General features: G+C 36.5%; 1 protein-coding gene across 4 annotated transcripts; it reads left to right on the top strand.

The window, feature by feature from the left end:
* Positions 1-1,179: 1,179 nt before the first annotated feature.
* Positions 1,180-20,031, top strand: LOC107928302 (mediator of RNA polymerase II transcription subunit 13). Of its 4 annotated transcripts, none has more exons than XM_041075221.1 (23): positions 1,180-1,568; positions 2,444-2,517; positions 2,645-2,784; positions 2,900-2,986; positions 3,219-3,306; positions 3,603-3,683; positions 6,655-6,732; positions 6,836-6,915; positions 7,211-7,289; positions 7,432-7,743; positions 8,005-8,064; positions 8,918-9,152; positions 9,860-9,908; positions 9,990-10,129; positions 10,832-12,196; positions 12,402-12,669; positions 12,768-12,900; positions 14,295-14,382; positions 14,492-14,570; positions 15,137-15,432; positions 16,462-17,557; positions 17,932-18,300; positions 19,145-20,031. In XM_041075221.1, exons 1-23 carry the CDS (start codon positions 1,545-1,547, stop codon positions 19,750-19,752), a joined length of 5,829 nt encoding a protein of 1,942 aa, XP_040931155.1. In that variant the 5' UTR covers positions 1,180-1,544; the 3' UTR covers positions 19,753-20,031. The 4 variants fall into 4 exon arrangements, with proteins under 4 accessions (XP_040931155.1, XP_040931152.1, XP_040931154.1 ...); XM_041075220.1 differs by having other exon boundaries at positions 1,206-1,568; positions 8,909-9,152; XM_041075218.1 differs by having other exon boundaries at positions 8,909-9,152; positions 9,860-10,129.
* The last annotated feature ends 267 nt before the right edge of the window (positions 20,032-20,298 follow it).

Genomic DNA, 20,298 nt, shown 5'->3' with positions numbered 1-20,298 from the left:
TTTTTTTATTTGATTACAAGTGATGCCCAAATTAATATTTTCCTCAAGCTAGTATCTCCTTAGTAGAACTATTAAATCTACTTTAAATAAATGTTTAACTTAAAAATTAGTACTTAAACTATATATTTTCTCCCATTTTGGCACGTAAATATTATTTTGATTACAAGTGGTACCGAAATTATTTTTTTCCAAGTTGGTACCTCTGTCTAGTAGGTAAATCTATTTAAAAACAATAATCAATTAAAATGTGAAACATGGAAAAAAAACAAAAAAGGTGTTGTTTTCTCTTATATATATTCATTTTCCTTTTTTCTTTCTTTAGAACTAGACCGATCGAATCAGTCAGGTCACCAGTTCTCGATTTGATTAGTTCATTTAGTTCAATTAAATAAATTATTAAAAATAATAAAAAATATTTAAAATATTGAGAAAATCGGTTCAACTAGTTTTTTAGCTTGGTTTCAATTGGTTTATATCAATGCACAAGTCAATCAGTTCAACCCCTATATTCGGACCAATATCTGAACGATTCTCAGTTGAGCTGGTCTAATTTTAAAAACACCGATTTTGATTGATGAAATAAAAATTTTGATCCTCTTAGGTAGAGCAAGCAAATAATAAAGTTTGAAAACATAATTAATTCTTAGCGTCTTGACCTCAGGATGACAATTTTCGAGTTGCCAAACATTATAAAAGTAGAATAATGAAAAAAACTGAAAAAATACAAAAAATAAAGAGAGAGAAATAACATAAAAGAAAAAAATGGAAAATAGAAGAATTAAAAAAAATTATTAAGTTCATATAATGTCGTGGTTTATTATTGGACAAAAAAATTAAATATCAATTTAAGAAAAAAAGTACAATTTAGATACTAAATTATGGTCAAGATCCTTTTAAAATAGATTTAACGACTTGATTAATGCTTGGATCAACGGAAGTATCAATTGAAAAAAAAGTGATTTATATACCACTTTGATAAAAAAAACAGGTTAGGTATCAAGATGAGAAAAATGATATAATTTAGGTACCAATTCCTGAATTAAGCTTTTTTTTTTAATAAAAGACTTAATTTTTATTTTTTAATGACATGGACTAAATCGAAAATCTATCAAAGTATAGGGACTAACAGATATTTTAACCTAAAATAAACCATATTTAATTATTATTATTATTATTACTATTTTCGTTTTCAGAACATTGTTTTTGTTCCATCCTCGTCCTGGATCTACATATTTCTGGTTATTGTTATATATACTAAGTACTAACCAGAAAATTTCTAATGCTGTTTTGTGTTACGAAATAAATGAATACAAAGTGAAGTATTTTTTGGGTATTGATGGGCTTTAAAACAGTTTCGGTTGAAACTTGACACACAAATAGCGGAACCCTAGAAAGCTTTATTCCCTTGGCTCTTTAATCTGCAAAAAAATAAAAAAAATGGCAGGTAATTCGGGGAAAAATCAATTTCAATTTTGGTGAAACTGAAGAAGAAGACGACGAACAGCGAGAAAGAGAGAGAGCTTCTTCGCAGTTATTATCAAGTCATGTGGACGAATGTTTTTAGAATCGTATGTCGCTTCTTCGTTTCTCTTTTAATTTTCTATGTTTTTTTTTGTTCGTTATGATCGAATTAGGGTTTTGCTAGTGCTTTTTAATTTAAATAATTCATTTTGCGAACTAGAGGATAATGCCTGATTGAATTAGTTTGAATCTCGATTAACTTACCTTGTACTGCTCACGTATTACATGGTAACTGACTTATTTGTGGATTAACAGTTAGGCATTTGATCTCTCAGTTTTGTTTTTACTTTATTTGAACGCACTTCGCGAAAATTTGAAGGTAATAAAGGAATTTTTAAGCTGTTTTATATCCTTCTGGTTTACTAAAAATTGACTTACATAATTCATTTAACTTGGATTGATCATCATGATCACGTGCCTGACTCTCTAAGCATTTTTATCAGGTTGCTGTAAATTTTAGTGCTGTTTACTTTAATAATTCATTTGCTAACTAGAGAACAATTCCTGGTGGAACTAGTTTGAATCTTGACTAACTAACCTCTTTGAATCTTGACTAACTAACTTCATACTGCTTACTTATTACACGGTCTCTGACTTATTTGCGGATTAGCAGTTAGGCATTTTATCTTTCAGTTTTGTTTTTACTTTATTTGATTTACTATTTGTGCTGAAAGCGCTTTGCGAAATTTTGAAGGTAATAAAGGAATTTTTTAGTTGCTTTAAAGGATTTGCAACCTTTAGGTTTAATAGCAATTGAATTTCATACTTCATTTAACTTGGATTGATCATCATACACATGTGCCTGACTTTTAAAGCATTTTTATCAGGTTGCTGTGAATTCTGTAGTTACAAATGATTTTGAATTTTAATACCTATAAGGTTAAATAATTTCTTTAACATGGAACATGGGCCATTTCTACAGGGAGGTCTCAGTCAAGTATCGTGGTTCCAGTTTCACCCTGTTGAATCTGATTTAAGCTCCCTCCCTGACAAAAGGTTAGTAACGAGGGTATCAGTTTCTTCTCATCTTTCTACACTCTTCTTGGAGCTTTGAAGAAGTAAATATTCAAGAGTTAATGTGTAAACAATCAGAAATTTATAATTTGTTTTTGAGGCTGCACAGAATAAAAGTAGAGCAGAAAGATGCTGCTACATTGTTAGTTCTCTCGTCCCATCTGCAGCTACAGAAGGAGGGATTTCTTAGTGCATGGACCAATTCCTTTGTTGGACCCTGGGATCCATCTCAAGGTCTGCATAATCCAGGTTAGGTTCCAATCTTTGGTCTGTGACAATGAACTCTGCTGTGGTTTAACTTTGAAAGAAAGAGATAAAATACACTAATTTCCTATATCTAATGGAGTTTTATGATGCACTGCAGATGAGAAGATTAAGCTGTGGCTTTTCATCCCTGGACGTCATGCATCTGTTGTGGACTCTGCTCAATCTGCAGTGTCCAGGTTAAGAGGTATCTCGTAGCCCTGAGTTTTTATCATTGACCTTGTTCTTTTCTTTAGTTATATGTGTGTCTACATGCTTGCTGGTGTATTTAGTACTTGCGTATTAGGGATTTTGTAGATTAGAGTGGCATCCTTCTTTCAGTACTCAGTTTCCTTTTGTCATCTGCATGAAACACACATATAGACACTTACTTCACGGTGTGAATGCACTATTTTACTCATCTATTTATTTTGTTGAAGTTGTTGCTTCGGGACTCTGGTTGGCACCTGGTGACTCAGAAGAGGTTGCTGCTGCCCTTTCTCAGGCTTTAAGGAATCGCATAGAAAGGTTTGTTTCCATCCATTTCCTAGACCATAAACAGTATGTCATATTGAATAAGTCTAGAGTGGACATGTCAACATCGGATCAGGCCTTAGACATGATTTTGAGGCCCAGGTCTGACCCTATTTAGTATTTAGTTAGTAAAAAATATATTTTTAAATTTTTTGAATAGTAAAGTGGGCTTCTGGGCCCAATGGACCAGGCTGGGCTTTGGGCAAGAAAAATTAATGGTCATCTAAGTGTGGCCTGTTCCAGCCCATGGACTGGACTATTCTTGACCATGACTATATTAAACTTTACAGGGCACTTTTGGGACTCTCCTACATGAGATTTGGTGATGTATTTTCAAGGTATCATCCTCCACAAATTGAAGAATCTATCAGGTAACTTTATTTAGATGCTAATAATTTAATTTTTACAAGTAGATATTGTGTGGCTCAAAAGGCCATTGTTACTGCATTCAGATTAACGGATGAAATAAAGAAATCATATAATGGTTATGTAGGTATAAGACTTGATATGCTGATACATCCATCATTATTATTGAGATAAGCATCTGATGCTACTTGAAGTGCTTAATTTCAATTTAACGTATTCCACCTTATTGTTATGTCTTTGTTGGCATTACTCATGTTTTATCTGTTTTTGTTTAATTAAATATACAGTATGCAATGTCAAAGAAGGTTAAATTTATGGTAAATATCCTGATTGCTTTTACTCTCAGTAGTGGAAGCAAGATCTTGCTTTTCTGATTGCAGTGAGTTTGCATTCAGTTGCAGTCTTTTGCACTAGAATTTTCAACTGCAATCACAGTGACCAACTAGGCTTAAACTATTATTTTATGTTGATCTTTTTTTACCTTTATAATTTGTTTAGCTTTGCTATATTCTTTATGTACCTCAATTAAACTGGCATAGGAGAAGCCTAATCTGTTTTCATTCTTGAACGAATTTGTGAACAAGTTTTAGGAAGAAGAATGATTCTCTCTTATTACTTCTAATCTGAATACAGCCTTTTAAAGAATAGCAGGAAAAATAAAAAAGGAAATAATCTCTAGAAATTAGCCTATCCCTAAAAATTAGTAATTTGATTATGGCTAATAGTACAAGGAAATTCCTAGCACTAATGTAGAAAATCTGCTTAATTTAAGGAATTCCAACACTCCCCCTCAAGCTGGAGTGTAGATGTGAATCAAACCCAGCTTGCCCATAATTTCGTCGAACATTTTTCTTGAAATGCAACCCTTACCAGGAGTCCCTTTTAAGTATCTCAATATCCTGTAGGCAGCTTCCAAATGTTTCTCCCGTTGATATCTCCCCCTGTCTACTTCTTCTCCATCCTTATCAGTTCCTAATTTAAGGTTGGGTTCCATAGGAGTCTTGTCTATGTTCTTTGGAGTTTCTACAGAGTCAACATTAGAAACAAAGGCATTGTAGGATTTAGACAAGTTTCCATAGGATACAAACCGAGAAATGGGATGTTGAGTGCAGCTCCTAGTGCCCTTTCTTACTGCAATTGGAAGATGGATGGAAGATGAAGGAGGTGAAACTTCTTCCTCAGGACAGTCCTCGGGTAAAGATGGCATAGGCACTGCTGTTTCGGTCTCGGGCAGCTGATGTCTCCGAGAGTATACACGAAGTCCCTGAGTTTTTCCTTGTTGTTTTTCAGAATGAGTGGGCTGTTTTTCTTCATTAGTATGATTAATCACCCTTGTTTCTTGTTGCTGAACAGTGGAGATAGGAAAAACAGGTTCCAAAACAGGAATAACAGTGGCTGTAGGATTTTCAGCAGGTTTTGTAGTTGTGGTAGGGCTGACAGGTTCCAAAACAGGAATAACAGTGGCTACACCATGGCCTTTTTGAACCAGAATCAATTCCATCTTTGAACCTTTGAGATTGAGGGCCTCTTGAAATAAGAGCAGAGTTCTCGGAAGGATGATGACCAGCTACGGTCAATAGTTTTAATTCTCTTGCGTCTCCCAACATAATAAGACGCCGTTTCTCTTCCCTCCTTACTTCAGCAAATGCTTCTCCTATGGTTGGCAGTGTGGTTCTGCCTAGTATTCGTCCTCGGACCTCATCAAGATCACGATTTAGTCCTGCTAGGAACTCATAGAGACGTTCTTTGTTAAGATGATCCATGAACTTGGTGTGTTCCAAGCCCTCGCCCCAATCAACTTCATAATACATGTCTAACTCCTGCCATAAGATCTTTAGGTTGTTGTAATATTGAGTGACTTCAAGTGTTCCTTGTCGAATATCTTTCAACTTATTTGATCTTGAATTCTTGGGAAGTATTTCCAAGATCCGAGTAATTCTCCTTGATTGCATCCCACATTTCTTTGGCAGTTTTGAAAAAAAGATACGTTCGGCTTATATGACCTTCCATCGAATTTATAAGCCAAGCCATAACCATTGAGTTGTTAAGCTCCCAAGTTGCATAACCAGAGTCTGTTGATGCTGGTCGAGGAATTTGTCCATTAATGTACCCAATTTTTCCTCGGCCACGAAGAACCATAATGACAGATTGTGACCATTGTAGGAAATTTTTTCCATCTAATCGATGATTTGTGATTATAAGAGAGGAGTTAAGGTCACCTTGTGGGATTCCTTGACTGTGATTTTGAGTTATTTGTGAGATCTCAGTCTCAGAGAAATTTTCGGTGTCACCCATGGGAGTAGGGTTTCTAACAGAGAAAAACAGAACAAGAGAAGAGAAGAAAGAGCAGGATCAAATGGATTCCTGATGCTCTGATACCATGAACAAGTTTTAGGAAGAAGAATGATTCTCTCTTATTACTTCTAATCTGAATACAGCCTTTTAAAGAATAGCAGGAAAATAAAAAAGGAAATAATCTCTAGAAATTAGCCTATCCCTAAAAATTAGTAATTTGATTATGGCTAATAGTACAAGAAAATTCCTAGCACTAATGTAGAAAATCTGCTTAATTTAAGGAATTCCAACAATTTGTTTGTTTGGAATGCTTATATCTGGGTATTTAATTCTCAAATGCTTGCTGGGAGGATTTCCAGAATCACAGTAGTGGGAACTACTTAATGTATGTTACGGTGCAATTGGGTGTTTCTTTTCCTTGTTATTTCTTGGCCAATCACTTTCTTCCTATATATGTTATTAACTTTCTACTCTTTTAAATCTTTTTTTCCTTTTCCTCTCCTTTTGTTCTCTTTTTAACCACTCTGTTGCCTCCTCTCTCTGCATTTAAAAAATTGAAAATTTGAGATAAAAGCACTGGAAAGAAAGCTGCAAAAATTTCGCATCATAACTTATCAGCTAGTTGTATTTTCCTTCTGGTTATTCTTCATTTATGGAATGATATTTATTATTATTTTGCAGGAGAGCACAGCCTACAATTGAGTTCATCTTTGCTGCTACAGAAGAATCTATTTTTGTACATGCTATAATATCCTCAAAGTTCGTGAAGCCTGGCATCTTAATTTTCTAGCAGTTTGCACTTGGGTTGCTTTATTATTTTCCCTCTAACATGCTTTGATACCTATTTTAATTATATTTTCAGGCATATCCGGACACTTTCAACTGGTGATATAGAAAAAGTATTAGAGCATTCTTCTAATAATACCAGTTACCTGCTTCCTGGTTCGTTCAGTGCCCTTCACAATTCTGGTTTTTGAAAATGACTTTGAAGAGGCTTGTCTTTGTGCTTTGGTGTGTGTATGTGTAAGAGTGAGAGAGATGTCAGGTTTTGGGTAAAAAAGTGTAATCAAGCTGATAAAACTGACTGTGCTATCTTGTATGATTGGTTAGTTAAGTTTCCTGCTTTTTAGAATACTAGTTTATTCATTACATCAACCTGCTTTTAAAAAGGTCAGTTATGCAATCTTTGCTACACCGACTAGCTTGTGATTGTATTTATTTTGATGTTTGGTTGTAGTGATTATTTCCCCACATGGAATGTGTGGAAAACTCACAGGATGTTGTCCAAACGATCTTGTCAAGCAAGTATATTTCAGGTGGACTTTATTTATAATCTGTTCATTTGTAATTTTTTGGCACTATTACCTTCTTTCATTTATATAGAACTTACTCATTCCCCTATAGTGATCGTGCCCGGATTGATATTTTCTTTCTGCTGTTAAATTTCTTCTTTTTCAGCAACTCTGGCAAAATTGGTCTACCACACCGTACTTCTCAAAGTTCTGGCTGCCAGTTGAGGGGCCAAAACTGCTATGTTAAAGTTAGTCTTGGATGCTCGAAATCTAGAGGTGACAAGTCACTGAATCAAAACCCTGATTATATCCGGAATTTACCCAAGCACCAGTCTACTGAAGCTTATGCAATGGGAAGAGTTGATCAGAAGGGACCACTAGATCTCTTATCAGTACATGAGAAGACATTTATTTATCCACCTGAGGCTGTGCTTGTCCCTGTCTTGCAAACATCCTTTGCTAGATCCTCTCTGAGAAGGTATGTTTGAATTCTGTGGTAATTCTATTGCTGCCAGTGTTGATTTGTGTGTAATGATCCAGCTTGAGAACTGGTGAGGCCAACTTTTTCAAGCAGGCAGCATCTGGGTTTTTTGTCATATATAAAGCAGCATCCTTTTAAGACATTTCATAGTGTTTTCATCTTTGTAAAGATGAAGTGATGACAGTAACCATATTACTTGTTCCTCTCTTGTAAATTTATTTGTGTGACACTTACAAAAGCTTATATGTGAACTTGCAGATTCTGGTTACAAAACTGGATAGGACCTTCATTGGCTGGTTCATCCTTTTTTAGGCATTGGTTAGTGTTCTCTCTCTTGCTTCCCTTCTTACCCTCTTATTATCTTATTTGTTTGTTATCTTTCATGCTTTGCCTCCTTGTGGTATTCATTAAAGATTTAAGCATAAGAACTGCAAACCAATGAATTCACAATCAAAGCAAGAAAGCCTTGTGAAAAATGCATGGAATGACCATTCTAAATGAAGAAAATAATTGTCCCACAAAAGCTCCTTAATATTTGCTCTAGCCAAATTTAATATCTATTTTGAGACAGATGAAGGTAAGCCAAAAACATGATTGATCAATTGAACAAACAAAAGTAATAACCAACAGCTTCCTATTTTGTGCCTCAATATCACAATCAGGGTGCACCTATTTCAACACATTCACATAAACATTAGACACGTGGGACATGCTGTAAATTTTACTTGTTTAAATGAAGAAGGAAAACTATATATGGAGGTAGGGCTACCCTAACAATCATGAATCATCTATTCTTTACTTAATACCACAATTGAAGAACTTTTTTTTCCTGCACGTAGTTATTTTAAGGATGCATGTCATCTTAATTGTGCTGAAGAAAATTCTCTGATTCTTTTCTTCTTCATTGCAATATAATAGATGAATGCAATAGATGTTGCATTCTTTTCCTAAGGTCTCTTTGACGGGACTTTCGGGCCCCCCTATCTGAAATGCTTTCATCACAAAACATCCAGACTTGACTATTTTAGTGTTATGGTGAATCATAATCGACAATGACTAAGAATATGCGAACCATAGTTGACCTTGGTTGCAAGCAATTGTAACTATGATAACATCCAGAGTTATCTCTTGAATCTTCATCTCCCCCTTATCCTGTTATTAGTTTTTGCAGTGATGGCAATTTAGATATTCTGGAAAAATCTTGGGCTGAATTCAGTGGAATACACACACAGCATTGCTATAACAGCAGCAGCAATAGTAATAATAGCAGCATAAGTTCCTTAAGTAGTAGTTCCAGTGATAGTGTGACCACAGGAGCTCGTGACCTGGAGGCAGATGCAGATTCGTCCTGTAGACAGTCTGGCTTATCTTCTAATGATCAGATGGAGACTGATTGCCTCAAAATGGTGAGACTTTTATCTACGTTTTTTAGCTACTTTTTTCTTAATTTTTGTGTGCTACTTGTGTCAATTCTGGATGGAAGGGTGTCATCCATGCAACCATAAAATATCCACCTGATGATGCACTAACAAATACGTTCTTATGTTATTATATACTTTTTAAAGCTCAGTAGACGAGAGGAATGCAAAAACATATATAGCCTATGTTTGTGCATCCATATTTTAAATTATTAGGGTTGTATGTGCTATATTTGAGTAGCCTTGTCTGGAGTGGACTTCTGTTATTTGTTGAATCATAAATGTATCAAAAATGAGAAAGTCTGCTTTCCGACTGGCAAGTTTACAGTCCGCTTTCCGACTGGCAAGTTTACCCATTTAGATGGGAAGTACTGCAATGTTCTTCTGAGTTTATTGTTACTATATTTAATTTAAAGATGCTTAAAGCCCAAATAGTGGGGTTTAGATTTTCTCCTGAATTGTGAAATCTTCGTATCTTTTTCACTACTTGTATAAGGGATTGAGATGGGCTTCTTTTCTTGCATATTTTTAGCATTTAGTCAGGAAATAACAATGACTTGTATATGGCTTTTGAATGTGAAACCATTTTGACTCTTTGAATTTAAAAGTCAATGGCATATTTAGTAGTTTTATTCTCTCTAAATTCATAAAATTTTGTTTGATCTCTGAAATTAATAGTTGTAATTCCTGTGTAGGGCTCCAAACGGCCACGAATTGGGATGACAGAGTCATATGGTCAAGCAGGTACTGTTACAAATGCTCCAACTGAAGATGTGTATAAGTCTAATATTAGGTCCATGGAAGTTAACAGGTCAGTGATTACAGGTGTCGGAAATGACCAAATTGGGTCTAATTGGGATTGGGATGACGACGACAGGGGAATTGTCATGGATATCCAATCTCTTCTCTCTGAGTTTGGAGACTTTGGGGACTTCTTCGAAAATGATGTACTGCCATTTGGGGAGGTAATTTCTTATCCTTCCATATATTCTATAATAAAGGCTTTTTATCTGATATTTGTACCATTCGGCTTAAATCACTTGGAGTGTGTTTGGATGAGGGATTTAGAGAAAGAATTTCAAGATGGAATTATAGCATCTCAATTTTTTGCAGTCTTTAATATTATTCTTCTTCCTTTATAATCATCCTTTTCTTGTAGTCTAAAGAATTTCAAGATGGAATTATAGCATCTCAATTTTTTGCAGTCTTTAATATTATTCTTCTTCCTTTATAATCATCCTTTTCTTTTAGTCTTATCAAATTCCATTTTTCATTCTAAAAAATATTTACCCAAACAATACAATTATAACTTCTGGTTTTGAGCTGCTGCATAACAAAATGCCTTCATTTCAAAATCCCCCACCCAAAGTTCACTCTTTGTTTAGAGAAGCAAAGTTTTTAAATGTTGTATATTGTTTCATATGCATTTGTCGAGCTGTTTTAATTCATGCCTTCAAGCTGCGCACATCAACTGGATACAGTGAAAAGTTCTTTTTGAGTAAACTTTATGAATGTATTTTTTCTCTTAAACACCTCTTTTTTAGCTCAGTATATGAAGTTACAGCTGGTGTTGGCCTGCATTTGGCATTCAGTCTTGTCGTTAGCACCTTTTTGCCTCAAGATGATTAAACTTTAAATGATCTCATTATGGTCTTCCTATTGTGAAGCCCCCAGGAACTGCAGAGTCATCGGCTATTATGTTTGGTGCTTCAGATTGCGGAGATGTAGGAAGTAGTCCAGCTGGGGTGATGGATACTTCAGATCAGATGCTTTTGCCTGTAGGTCTTCCTTCCTTTGATAGCTTTAATCCACCTCTTCCAGTTGTCACAGAGGAGTTTTTGAGCAAAAGTCAAGAGGTCACAAATAGTGCTGTGACATCTGGTCCATCAAATCAAACTCCAGCTTCTTCTACTGGTGAGTTTGATCATTTAATGAAAGCTGAAGCACTGATGACGTTTGCAGTTGAATATGGAGCTGTAGAAACTCCTGCAAGTGATTCATCATCAGTTTTTAGAAACCCTTATCTCCCGAAGTCTCGTAAAGTGGAGAGTTCTAATTCAATCCAAAGTAATTACAAATATGCTGCAACGCCTCCTTCTTTCCCTTGCTTTGGTGGATTGGATGAGAAGACTGGTATGCCTATGAATCTGAAGGCCCACCCTGGAGGGCATGATTCAAACGCCATGCTCCAACTGAAGAAATATTACACTCATGTGGAAACTAGGGAAGAGAGATATAGCAGGAGGTTGCTCACACATAATGATAGCAATGCTACAAACGAGATGTCAGGAACATCTCAGTTTGGTAATTTGTATTCAATCAATTCAGATAAGTCGGCAAGCAGGAAAATGACGCAAGGTGTATTTGGTGGGGAGCGTATCCTTCAATCTATGAAGACCGTGCTTGGAACTGAAGTGGAATGTTCCATGTTCCAAGCTTCCATGTTAAGGATGAGGCACATACTTCTGTCTCCCACTAGCCCTGCAACTATTAGCTTGAGTAGGCCTACAGCAAGTTCTGTTTTAAACCAGCTTCCTGATGATCCTAGTACCATGGCAGACAATCTATCTAGCCGGTATGAGGTGAAGAAAGAATCTATACCTTTCAAAAGTGCTGGTGATATTGATGGAGTAATGCTAGACGGACACCTTAATGCACCTGTAGGTGTATGGCGCACTGTTGGAGCTCCAAAAGTTTCAAAGCTTGCTACTTCAAGTATTGAAGCTAGTCCATCCTTAACCCATAATTTGTATAATGAGGAAAGTATGCTCTCTTATGGGCAAAGTCAACCACTTCAGGAACTTCTTGATGGCATTCCATTACTAGTCCAGCAAGCTACTTCCTTTGTTGATTTGGCTTTGGATGCAGATGGTGGCGACTGTCCTTACAGTTGGCTTGCATTACAAGAGCATTGGAGGCGAGGGTTTTGTTGTGGGCCTTCCATGGTTCATGCAGGTTGTGGGGGGACTTTGGCTTCTTGTCATTCCCTGGACATTGCTGGTGTGGAGTTAGTAGATCCACTTTCTGCTAATGTGAGCTTTCTTCATTGTCCAGACTACTAATTACACTAGTATCTATGGGTCCTATAATAATTAGGAGTGAACTCCATGTGATATTGCTGATAGTTATCAATGTCTGTTACTTTTCACTGTCTACACGTGTGTGTATGGATGTGATGGATTAGAGAACTTTGACTATTTATCATATGAGTCTCATGCAAAGAATATTTTCTTACAGATTCATGCTTCTTCCGTAATCAGTTTGCTGCACTCTGACATCAAATCAGCCTTAAAATCTGCATTTGGCAGTTTGGATGGTCCTTTGTCTGTCACTGACTGGTGCAGAGGTCGCGGTCAATCAGGTGATGTTGGAGCCTCTGCTGATGGATCATCTACAGAGTCCAATATAAGTGAATGCCGAGATTCTTCAAGTACCGTAACTCTCTCTGTGGGAGAAGCAGTGAGTCCATCCCAAACTTCTGTTGGCGGATCATCTTACCTTAAAGGTATGTTTACACACTATTATGTTACATTTATGGGAGTTCTGAAGAAACTTGACACGCCGAAGGGGTTTTCCTTATTGATGCAATGACTGTTGCAATAGATGGAGGTAAAGTTGATGAGACCAGCCAAAGGAGATTGAACCAAGAAACCTCTGGTTCTGAGTTAGAGCAACAACAAAGCAGCCGGCTAAGACCAACTCTTTTTGTTCTCCCATCACCTGCCTTACTTGTTGGGTAAGTGTCCTCTATTTTTTATTTCATGAACAATTACAAGTTTGCTTAAGTCGATTGCAAATGGCCTAACAAAAATATTTAAAATTTGGCATCATCCTTGTTGTCTATGCCTCATTTACCAACTAAAATAATTTCTAAAAGACATTTGACCGAGCAAAGTACCTTTGTGCTTTGCTGTTGAACCCTAGGGCTTAAGTTAATGTGCAGTGGCTAAAAAGTATGTTTTATTCTTCGACACAGCATCCATGCAGAATCCTTTTTGATTCATCCGGACAGTAGGCACAGGGCCCTTTTTTATTGACCTGCCTTTGATTTCATGCTGGGGTTTTTTTGGCCTACTGCATATGAAAATGAAGAATAACTTGAAAAAACGAATATTATATATATCATAATTTCTACAAGGGCATGATGATAAATGCCAATAAAATTCACTTGGAATGGGTGCATGAACCATCCATGTGAATGAAATTCATTTTGGTGCAAAGAAATTCTCAACAGTCATAATTAGACAATTGAGTCTACAAAGATGATGCAAATTCATTTGGCTTGAACTATTCATATGAATGACATTCAATTTTAAGGAGGCTCTTTATGCCCTAGAAAGTATATTATGTTTGAAATGGTATCTGGTACAAAGAAATCATTGACAATCATGGTTAGCCAATTAAGTCTAGATTATTTATTTATTATCATAACTTTTTCTGTTAGCAAATGTTAATCAACAACTCAAAGCAGTCCCTTGCATTGCTACTGGAATGAGTCTTTAGACTGAGTTCTTCATTTTTTGATTTCCAAGATTTAGTTCGCTTATAAGCATGATCTGTTGGTAGACACTTGTGGAGATTTCTTCTGCTCTCTCTCTCTACTTGAGAAGGAACACAATACCGAGCACATATTAATAGGGCATTAAAGGCAGGGTGTATCGCTGGGTATTGTGGTTGAGAATTTTGCACTTCCACTCCTTGTTATCTGCAGCTACTGCTAGTCTACTATTCATGCATTGCAGGATAGTTCATAGATGAGAGTTAACTTTGCTATCCGGTGGTGCATGGAACTTTTTTTTCTGACAGGAAACCTTTGATCCATTATGTTGATATAAAATTGGCAGATTAGAGTAGAAATCTATTATGAGAACATATCAGTTAAGATTAGAGTAGATCAGTTGAATTTGTTGAGATATATAACATAATTTTTGAAATGTAAATTATGTGCATAGCATGACATGACTTGCAAGTGGTAGTTTGAACAGTTTTGCATGTGAAGATAAGTATGGGGTATACATGTAAGCCAAGTAGGCCATATTTCAAATGAAGTTGATACTTTAGTCAGTGTTTGCAGTTTGCTCTATTTAAGTTATGACATTCGAACAGATAAGTGCAAATGATGACTTGTAGGTACCAGGATGATTGGCTTAAAACTTCAGGAAACACTTTGCAGCTTTGGGAAAAGGCTCCTCTTGAGCCATATGCTCTACCAAAACCTGTAAGATTCTTCACATGGCTTGCTCCAGCTAAAACAAAAACTCTTTATTTATTGGGTTGGTCTGGTTTTAGAAATTGCTCTGTTTATGATCTGAACTTGTGGCTTGCAGATAAATTATTCTGTTATATGCCCAGATATTGATCCCCTTACTTCTGCTGCTGCTGATTTTTTTCAACAACTAGGAATTGGTATGGGACTTTGATGCATTATTTGTTTTGTTTTCTTGGGTTTGAATTGTTTCAATTGAATATGCTGGCTATTGCTCAATAATTCAATTTAGCTATTGTACTTTTGATGCATACCTGGTGAGAAAGAAAAGGTTATATGTTTCCCAGTATGGCTTTGTCAACCCAACAAGGATTATGTTGAGAAGCATAATCTCATAAATTTTTATTGGAAGAAATGAATGGTTTTGGACCCGTGTTGACTTTGCCCAGGTGTTTGATCCTTTTATCTTTAAGGGACTTGAATCTCCCTGTACTTGATACCAAGGATGTCTTTATTGTTGGCTCATCTTTGTCTTTAGATGTTATTAACTTTTTACAACTTAGTGCAGCTGGTTTTTGCTCAAAAATCTGTTTTACAGTGAAATTGGGCAGGGATCCTATGAGTTTCCTGTGAATTCGGTCCAATTAAGATTAGTAAACATATTGATGTCAATTACCAATGCAGTTTGTTTCCTGCTCTAGTTATCATTTTGTATTTTCTGAAGTAGAAGATTGCTTATTTGATCTTATTGTTTATTTTTTCTCAGTATATGAGACATGCAAACTGGGAACTCACTCACCTCAGAGTTTGGGAAACCAGATGGAGATTGATTCGGGGAAATGGTTTTCTTCTGGTTTTGTCCTACTTGATTGCCCCCAATCAATGAAGATAGAAAGTAGCAATGCATCTCTCCTGGGATCGATAAGTGATTTTTTTCTCTCTCTGTCAAATGGTTGGGACATGACATGCTATCTCAAATCTCTTTCTAAGGCTCTTAAAGCTTTGAAAATTGGCCAATTTTTGTTCACAAACCAAAAGGAAGGAATAAGCAGCCCATGCTTGGTAAGTATGATGTTCCTTGTATATCTTTTATGGAAGTGGTTCTCTCTCAGCATGTTCCTTGTTTGATGATGGTTGGATGATATTTAACTCAGGCAAAGCGGAAAAAAATTTGTGCTCTCTTCCTTCCACTGATTTATTAATTATGAAAAATGCATGTGAGAAATTCACTAGTCTTGACACAATATTTCAATTACCTTAAACGATATATTCGTGTATTATCTTTGAGTTTATATTTCGCCGACTGTCAAGATCAAATCAGTATTAGTTCTACTTCACAAAGTGCATGACTTTTGTTCCTAAAAGATATATGCTGTTTATTCAATATAAGATGCTGCATTTTGAAACCTTCTCTCTGGAACCATATGCTTTTTGTCTGTATTCCTTGTTTTCTTTGGAACATATGGTGTCTAGGCTAGACCTTAGTTTGGTTGTCCTTTACCTGATGGTACATGTATTGGGCAAGCTCCTTTCTTCTATTGATTTCTTTTTCACTTTCATAATTTTATTAGCATTTTTATGGCATTCAATTGTGTTTTCATTAGAAGGTTGGAGGATTTAGAATACACTTACAATAGGTATTTGATGTTCATATTTGAAAAGCACCATATTTCAGAAATATCTTGCCTGTAATGATTTACATGTTCTTCTCAAGTATCATAACTGTTCTCATTAAAAAAAGGGGGAAAAAGAACTTGTAGGAATAGAATGTTATGATTTAAGGGTACAGCAGAAATTTCAGTATAGAAGTTTATATACTTCTGTAGTGTGACTAAGATAGAAGTTAAGTTTCGGAGAGAGTTGTATTTTTGTGGAATTGATACTATATACCATTACCATCCCATTTTGTAATACCTAAATTAAGATGATTTGTTTAATTAAATAATAAACTCTTGAGCAGAATTTGTGGTCCATGGCCTTCTGTGACTTATACAATCAATTATTTGACTGCCTCGTAAACTTGCTTTAGTCTTGCGTAATGTGACCAAACTATTTTATCATTTACCTGATTTGTTGGTTTCTTGTATTTAGGTAATATATGTGGTGTGCCCCTTCCCCGAACCTACTGCAGTCCTAAAAACGGTCATTGAATCTTCTATTGCTGTTGGATCAATTATTCTGCCCTCAGATAGGGATAAGAGATCACTACTGCACAGTCAGATAGGGAAGGCATTAAGCAGCTCAGCAGCTGCGGATGAAGCATCAGTATCAAATATTCCTGTAGTTTCTGGGTTTAGTGTTCCAAAAGTGGTTGTTCAGATCGTAACAGTGGATGCCATTTTTAGGGTTACAAGCCCACCTTTTAATGAACTCGTCATTCTTAAAGAGATGGCTTTCACTGTATACAACAAAGCTCGACGAATTTCACGAGGATCCATGAATGATCTGGCTCTTTCATCATCATTATCTAGATCTCATTCGGTCTTAACTCCTATGACATCTATTCCAACAATGTGGAAGGATTCTGTTGGTTCTCGAATCCCAGGGTCTTCTATTACTAGAGAGGGTGAAATTGATTCCAGCTTGAGGGGTGGTGCTTGGGAAAATTCATGGCAAACAAGGACAGGAGGATTAATTTGCGACCCAAATAGAAATGGGGATTTCTTCTATCCTGATGAAGTTCGTTTCATGTTTGAGCCCCTTTTTATTCTTGCAGAGTCTGGTTCTTTGGAGCATGGAGTTTCTCCTACAGCTTTTGGTAATTCAACCTCTGAAACTTCAAAGATAGTCTCGGACGAAAGTGGTGGCGGCTTCATGCAGGCTGCAAATTCTGTAGGAACTGATCCTGGCTCAGGTTCTCAGCATGTTGGGTTGGAGCCTGATGGTCTTGATTCTAGTAATCAAAAGATTCCGAGCTTACATTGTTGTTATGGATGGACAGAAGATTGGCGGTGGCTGGTATGCATCTGGACTGATGCTAGGGGGGAATTGCTTGACTGCAACATATTCCCTTTTGGTGGAATTAGCAGTAGACAGGACACAAAAGGTCTACAGTGCCTGTTTGTACAAGTTTTGCAGCAGGGCTGTCAAATACTTCAGGCATGCACTTCATCCGATACTGGTGTTGTCAAGCCCAGAGACTTCGTGATCACACGTATAGGAAGTTTCTATGAGCTTGAATACCTTGGTATGTCAGTTTGGTTCATCCTGTTAGTTTTTATTTTATTTTTCTCTCTCATGCCAAAAAATTGCTGCTCATGACCTTGTTGCATTTATGGCTATCTCTAACATTCAAGCTGCCTTCTGCAATATTATTGAATGAATTGGCTATGTTATGCATATGTTGATTCTGAATTGATAATTCTGCTTCCTTCTATAAAGTTGTTTCTACACTTGCAATTATAATCTGTTTAGCCTATTATTAGTTACAAGCTTCTAAGGATGTGGTATTCTAATATACCTTTTTTTGGTTTGAAAGTATGCTAATATACTAGAGTTCAACAGTTGTTTTTTTCTGTTTACTTGGCATTAATACCTTTTTTTTTTGCACTGTGACTAAAGAGTGGCAGAAAGCTATCTATTCAGTTGGTGGATCTGAGGTGAAGAAATGGCCTCTTCAGTTGCGCAGATCTGTTCCTGATGGCATGCCTGCTAACACAAATGGAGCTTCATTGGATCAGCAAGAGATGAGTTTGATTCAAGAGAGAACATTGCCTTCCTCACCTAGTCCATTGTACAGTTCTCACACAAAGGCTAGCTTTATGAAAGGTGGTTTAGGACAACCTGCCGCAAGAAAGCAGCTTTTGAGTGGACAAACATTAGTTGACAACTCCAGGGGATTGCTTCAGTGGGTGCAGAGCATCAGTTTTGTTTCAGTTTCAGTTGACCATTCTTTACATCTAGTGTTGCAAGCAGATTCACCATCTTCTGGTGAGCTATCATTAACTCTTTTGGTTGATTCTCTTTTTTCGTAATATAAATGATGCTTCAAATGTTCTTATTTGCTTTTCACAACATGACTACATTGAATTGTTTGGTTAAATGAAAAGGGGACCCGAGTCTGCGGCGTAGGGGTTACCTGTCCTGTTAACCATAGTCTCTCCCAAATATTTTCATCATTCAAACCCTCATATTGTTATGCATTTTGCAATCAAGTACAACTGGTAACTCTTTAATACTAAAGCATTAAGTGTGCTGATGTGGTGCTGAATTGTGAACTTTTAATTATGAAAACATGATTTTGGAGTCTCCGAATTGGTTGATGCAAGATCGGGCGGATTCTGGAGTCTCTCCCACTAGTACTTATAGGCAAACTATTTATAAAAAGAAGGCTCTAAAGAGGGAAAAAATGTTGAAGGGAGAAATTGCAGGAGTGAAGGCGTCAAGGGGAGATGGACATTTGGCCTTCCATCCTACACTGTCAATGCAGTACAATTGGATTGGCACCTTTTAGATTTAGTGATAACCAAACAATTTTCCCGTAGAATAGTATTATCTCATTGGGTCCTGATGTTTACAGGGATGGATCGAGATCTGGCTCTATGAAAACATGTAGGCTAGAGTCAGATCTTGCCGACCCTGTTGACTACTTTTTCTATATTTTGCTACACTATTGATTAGACTAGCATTCAATTTGGTGTTGTCTTTTACGAAGGAACTAATCATCAAGTCATTTCTTTGGTTTCACTTTTACATTTAAGGAAAGTGAAAATGAGATCTGTATGTATTATTTGTTTATACTTGTATAAACTAAGACCATTTCATTGTGTACCAGGAACTCATAGTGGTACTGGTCCGGGTCAATCAAGCTACATAGAAGGGTTCACTCCTGTCAAATCTCTTGGTTCAACTTCTGCTTCATACATGTTGATCCCATCACCCAGCATGCGGTTCCTACCTCCAACCCCTCTTCAACTGCCAACATGTCTAACTGCAGAATCACCACCGCTTGCTCATCTTCTTCATAGCAAGGGCTCTGCGATCCCTCTCTCAACCGGTTTCGTGGTTTCAAAGGCTGTACCTTCTATGAGGAAAGACTACAGAAATCACCCAAAAGAGGAATGGCCTTCGGTTCTTTCCGTTAGTCTCATTGATTATTATGGAGGTAATAAGGTCACCCAAGATAAAGTAATAAGAGGAATCGCAAAACAGGCAGGAAGGACTCCGAGCTCCGAATCTAGAGATTCCGAAATTGATAACCATTTGATTTTGGCATCTATTGCAGCAGAGCTTCATGCTCTGTCATGGATGACAGTTAGTCCGGGATTCTTAGATCGCCGGACAGCCCTCCCGTTTCACACCGATATGGTGTTGAGACTCAGAAGATTGCTTCATTTTGCTGAGAAAGAACTCTCTGGGCAGCCTGATAAATCCCAAGTTTAAGAAGCATTAACAACAACAATGCTCCATCAATTTATGTAATACTTTCTCTCTGTCCATACCTCACTCACTGTAAAACTAAAATTATATCATGTTAGGTGTATTCATGTATGTATGTATGACATCAGCTCACAAATTGGTCCCTTAGAAAAAGAGAAAAAAGTAGTGTGATCCACATCAGTTATGGCAGTGTCTGCCAATCATAGATTACGTAACTTAGGATTATTATTTCTGTCATATACACTTTTAACTGTTAGAATATAATTTAGTTCTTTTTCTTTAGGTAATTTGAGTTTGAAGGGAGTCTCAAGCACAAGCTTTGAACATTGAACAACTTGGGTTTGAGCTCGAATTCGAATATTCAAACCAATTGAGTTAGAAAGTAAATGACCTTTCTTTGAAATTTTCAACTTTTTGTTTTTGTTTTATATGATTACTGTTGTATGTCAGATATGATGTTTTTAAGCTTGAGGAACTCTTAGTACTAGACATGCTCTTTCAAGGTTTATAAGTAAATGAGACAAATTGAACAATCGAAGCTCCACGGAG

This window comes from Gossypium hirsutum, chromosome A08 (genome assembly GCF_007990345.1).
Source record: "Gossypium hirsutum isolate 1008001.06 chromosome A08, Gossypium_hirsutum_v2.1, whole genome shotgun sequence".
Lineage (NCBI taxonomy): Eukaryota > Viridiplantae > Streptophyta > Magnoliopsida > Malvales > Malvaceae > Gossypium > Gossypium hirsutum.
The sequence above is the reverse complement of the archived record's forward strand: the minus strand, read 5'-3'. Positions and strand labels throughout refer to the sequence as shown.

Coding starts and splice junctions, on each gene's coding strand:
- LOC107928302 (XM_041075218.1), top strand. CDS start 1,545: ATGTGGACGAATGTTTTTAGAATC. Junction 1,569..2,443: donor GGACGAATGTTTTTAGAATC/GTATGTCGCTTC, acceptor CCATTTCTACAG/GGAGGTCTCAGTCAAGTATC. Junction 15,433..16,461: donor GAATAAGCAGCCCATGCTTG/GTAAGTATGATG, acceptor TCTTGTATTTAG/GTAATATATGTGGTGTGCCC.